The following is a 5,245-nucleotide window of genomic DNA, read 5'->3' on the forward strand; positions in this document are numbered from 1 at the left end:
TCAACAATAAAATGATGAATATATCCCTCCAATGCGTAGTTTAGGCCCTTTTGGTTACTTCTCAACGACATCTGATCGTTATGTCCCCAAAAATCATCAGTTGCCTCCTGTGAAATGCCGTGTACTGTGACACCTGCCATAGCGCCGGTCACTGAATGTTGATAGTTTGTCCGAGTGAGTGGAGGGGGCGTGGCTTAGCCATAGGTCAATTCCCCTTGTACACCGCCTGTAATAACTGCCTTAAAGGCACGCTAAGCACCGTTGGGCGTCACTTCTGTTTACGTTCAACAATGTTATCAATGTTATCATGCCCCCCCAGATTCAAACGTCCAAAAACACATAATTGAAACCACAATTGACCACAATGACATGTTGCTAGTGGATCGTGAGGACATGTTTGCTATATGTGACAAAAACTTTCCAAGCTTAGGAAGACTTAGAGAGCCTTTAAATTAAGGATATTTTAAAGGGACAGTTCACCCCACAATCAAATATACACATTTTTCCTCTCACCTATAGTGCTGCTTATAGAAAAAGAGGTAACAGAGGCAGCTGGTCACATGGTATATTTGCAGATGTGGTTTAACACCCTGCGTTGCACGTCAAATATTCAATAAATTTTAATCAATAAATTAAAAAATCAAATGTGGCAATCCTAATTGGAAAGAAGACAGACATCTCTGTGTATCCATAGAAGAGTAAGAACCAACTTTTATTGCTCCAACAACTCCAGAGATAAAGTGAAATTATGTACAAAGGATGCACGATATTGTTTTTTTTTTTGTTTTTTTTTTGCTGACATCCGATATCCAACAACTTATTTGACCAATAACCAATATCAATATATCCATGTTTTCCCCACCTAATTTTAGCAATCATCAAATCTCTTCTGTAGTGTAATTAACATCATATCATGCATGCATACTCTTATTGTGACGGCCCACCAGCAGATGGAGACATCAAATATAATAGTTTCCAATGTGTGTAATATTCATTCATTGTACAAAATAAGAAAAAGTATGTTGGTCGATTCTGAGAGTTCATTATAAAGCCAAAATCAGCTGATACAGATGACATGCTGATATTATCGTGCGTCCCTAGTGCATACTGTATATGCCTTTAGAACAATAGATGGCAGTGTTGAGGTCAGTGTAGAAGAAGAGCATTATATCTTTACCTATGTGGTCAAAAGCCAGTGAAGTGCTGACTGAAACAAAAGTAGGAGTCTGGAATTTTTTCTCCTTAAATTATTCATTTTTAGGGTGCCTACGTCCGTCATTTAAGACCGTACCGAACGTACTGACATGGATGTTGAGAGGGGACATTTAATGCAGCGTTTTGTCTTGTCTGTGTTTCCAGGTGCCTGACGATGAAGCGACAGAGATATCTGAAGCCACAGAAGCAACAGACGCCACAGACATCTCAGAGGCCTCTGACCAAGACAATAGCAAGAAGGCAAGCACAAGACGGCCACTGCACTTTATCATACACACACTTTTAGTCACCTTGTAGTAAAAACCAAACTAACATCTGTTTCAATTCAAAAGTGTGTGAAACATGTTTGTACCTGTCCTGTGCAGGGTGGAGAAGAGGCGGAGGACTCTGAAGAGGCTCTGATAGCTCAGTACACCTATGTAGGAGCCACCACGAACATCCACCCATATCTGTCAGCCATGGTCAACTACGCACAGCCCGTCAAGTTCCAGAGTTTTGAAGTGGCAGAGGGTGAGCTCTGACGTCCTCCTGATGTGTTTCTGCTGTGATCTGATTCTTTTAAGTGTTGCTCTGGGTAAAGGCAAAATGCAACACTGTTCATTTCCTTTTCTCTGTCTTGCAGAGAGAAACATCCACCATAACATGTCATCTTTTAACGAGTCTGTCGGTCTGGGCTATCTGAAGACCAACGCCATCGAGTTTGTCAAGTATCCTTTGAGCTTCAAATCATAGCTGTGCTGCATTTATCTGAACAGGGAGGAATACATCACCTACAAAATGATCATTTGTACATAGAGTACCCGCCTCGTGTTACGTTGAATTTGTGAGGAAAACATCGTTTCACACAGGTCGTCACAGTGAACGAGGAATCCAAAAACAGAGAAAGTTCTTGATGAAGTGAAGTCTTGGTGGCCATGTTTAATACAGCAAAACTATATCACAGCTCAAACTGTCACACAACTCATGAAGTATAATCCAAGTCTCATTTATCCACTTGTTTGCTCTGTACTTCACAAACATGCATTTAACACACTTGCATACGAGTAGCAAGGTTCCACATGAGCTCCGTCCTGCCCAGGCATACTACACATGTGCTCAAGACTGTTTAGGCAGATGTGTTTTAAGTAGTAAGGTTGCATGTGTTTGTGAAGTACAGAGCCTACAACTGGTTAAATGAGACTTGGATTATACTGCAGGAGTTTCTGAGAGTTTGTAAACAAATGTTTTGCTTGCAATTCATGATAATATCTCCTTTTTTGGTTTCTTGGTTCACTGTGGAGACATGCGAGAAAAACAGTTTTCTTATGAATTCAACCAAACACAAGGTGAGTAATTCATATACAAATGGCTACAGGGGGAAGTCGTTTTTAATTTAAAACATTTTGGATTTTTTTTTGTGAAGATCACCACGACTGAAATTTCCACTATTCTTTGCTGAATCACGTTACCCACCTGAGTGAGACCCCAATCACACAGAAAGTATTTTAGCAGCTGGAGGCGGCTTTTTGTAATTGTTTTTAATGAGGATGAAGCTTTTTGCTCGCTGTTTCTTTATGCCGAAGCACTCTAAACTCCTTGAGTTGAAAAAATTCAACTCAGAGCGTAAAAGCACCACACATCATCTTTTTTTTCGCATTGTTGAATCGGATTATCTGAGAGATGAAACTGGTGGTAGTGGTTGCTGGATACCCAGAACAATAAACAGGCACAACAAACTTTTTTTTTTTCTACTAGTGGCATTGAATTTTATTTTATTTCTTTAAAAAGGCAGTTTGGTGTGTGCAAAACACTTCCTGTGTGATCAGGGCCGAACACTAAGACTTTGTAATAAATTCGGAGTTTTAACTTAATAGATCGAGGTCACCTAAATGAGAGCCGAACGGCGGGTCAGAACTGATGTGGTTGTTTGGTTTTTTTTACCATATTTGTTTCCACTCTGCTCTCGGAAAAGAACTGGAGGCCTCTGGAGGCCGGTGTGCCTTTGGACTGTGTGACTTGGCCCGACACAAACACACACACAAAAACTTTGCCTCTCGCTCTCCGTCTCTCGATGGGACTGCTTGACCCAAGCTGTTGACACTAAAAATAGTCCTGCAGTCTGTTTGACACACACACGCACATGCACTCAGATGCATACCCACACATGTGCTGGAACAAACATGCCCTCCCTGTCTTTTTTTAAAACTTTCCTGAGCGTCAGTGCAGCTACAACAAGCGTCAGATGAGCCGTATCTACCCCAAAGGAGGCCGGGTGGACTCCAGTAATTACATGCCTCAGATCTTCTGGAACGCGGGCTGCCAGATGGTCTCACTCAACTTCCAGACCCCAGGTACCACAGCACACAACATGGGACCTCTGACCTCACACACACACACCCATATCAAGCACTCCACACACAGCAGATATACATCAAAAGCACACACGCATAAACAAATGCAAGCACTCAATTAACCTTCTGATCTAAGACAGAGCAGCATGCAGTGAACTTATGACCTCACATGTTCATACGACACTGAAAGCATCTTCTGCATGTGTCGTCATGAACACACACACCCACTAATCAACAACCCTCACTCCCCCACATCACAGCCAAATATAGATGTGCCAATAATAACAAGGACATTTGGACTTAATAAAGACCCAGATGGAAATGTTAGTTTAAAGGGTCAGTTCACCTAAATTACAAAAAGCACATTTTCTCACTTACGGCTGGTTTTATGGGGCCAAGGTTTCAGATGTCTGCAGTGGTGGATGAAGCACAGATATCTCAACAGAAAATGACTTTGGTTGAAGTTAAAGTTACCTATTAAAATATTACTTAAGTAAAAGTCTGTTAGTATCTGATATTTACTGTACGTTAGTATCAAAACAAATTTTATAATATGTACTTAAGTACATAGAGTAAAAGTGCAAGTAAATGTTAATAAAAAAGCAAGCAGTCAGAATTTTGAGAATTATTAAGTTTATTTCTTAGTAACGTACACCAGCTTAAAAATGGATCGTATATCACACTTGTAGAAAAATTACATCTTTAAAAACTTAAAGGATTTAAAGAGCAAAATCCTTTAAAAAAAAAAAAAAATCCCTCCACCCCTTCATTCATCTATCAGTCCTTTCCTCCCTCCGTATTTTGTAGAATCTAACTGAGATGTGTAGGCGAAATGTATCTGAGTAAAAGTATTCATTTTATTTAGAAAAAGTTCAAGTTGACAGACATAGAAAAACTCAAGTAAAGTGCAAACTCCCAAAAATAAATAAATGACTTTATTTAGAATCAAAATTAAAAAACAAACAAGACAAAGTGTCCAAAAAGGAGTAAGTAGAAGTTAAACTTACCCCTTTCTTACATTTCTTCTTTTGACTCATATTTTTTCAACAAATTCCCAAATTTATTTACAACTAATATACAACCATCCCTGGTCTATTTACAGTCCAAGTACCACCCAGTGTTACAAAATAAATGTGCACTCCCCTAACACAACCTTTCCTTGTCTGTATATCTGCCAAAAACATCTTCTTTGTATAGGTTTTCAATTTAATTTAAATTTGTGCTTTGTTTCAACTCATCACAAAAGTACTGTAACAAAGTATGATTACTTCATTACACCACTGGATATCTGCGCCTGAAACTTCTACCAACACTCTGATATAGTGGAAACAAAATATTTGACAGCAACATGTAATTCCAGAAATAACGTTTCAGTTCCCCCTGGATTATCCACAAATTTTACTTGGGCTTAAAGGGAAATTTCGGTTTCTTTCAACCCGTCTCCTATCGTCCTAAATTTGTTTCAAGTCACTAGTGACATAGAAATAATAGTTAGCATGTTAGCCGTTAGCCTAGATACAGCCGTAGCGTCAGACCTGTTAAAACTTAATTGAACGGGCATCCTTTCAAGTGCAAAGTTAGTCCACTAAACAAGCTTTTTCTCTACAAAGACCGCCTCATATCGTTAGGATAAATGTCAGAGAACATATAGAAAACAACATGTAAACGTGTTGTCTTACCTTACCGGTGTGCTGCCATGT

At 39.4% G+C, this 5,245-nt stretch overlaps 1 protein-coding gene across 2 annotated transcripts in view; it reads left to right on the forward strand.

Moving 5' to 3' along the window:
* LOC126398437 (1-phosphatidylinositol 4,5-bisphosphate phosphodiesterase beta-4-like) overlaps positions 1-5,245 on the forward strand; it is a 142,513-nt gene that overhangs the window by 113,305 nt on the left and 23,963 nt on the right. For both annotated transcript variants that reach the window (XM_050057776.1, XM_050057777.1), the window contains exons 21-24: positions 1,360-1,455; positions 1,581-1,725; positions 1,838-1,922; positions 3,421-3,545. In XM_050057776.1, coding sequence (XP_049913733.1) covers positions 1,360-1,455; positions 1,581-1,725; positions 1,838-1,922; positions 3,421-3,545 — 451 coding nt within the window. The remainder of the gene's footprint in view (positions 1-1,359; positions 1,456-1,580; positions 1,726-1,837; positions 1,923-3,420; positions 3,546-5,245) is intronic.

The sequence above is a fragment of the Epinephelus moara genome, chromosome 12 (assembly GCF_006386435.1).
Source record: "Epinephelus moara isolate mb chromosome 12, YSFRI_EMoa_1.0, whole genome shotgun sequence".
Lineage (NCBI taxonomy): Eukaryota > Metazoa > Chordata > Actinopteri > Perciformes > Serranidae > Epinephelus > Epinephelus moara.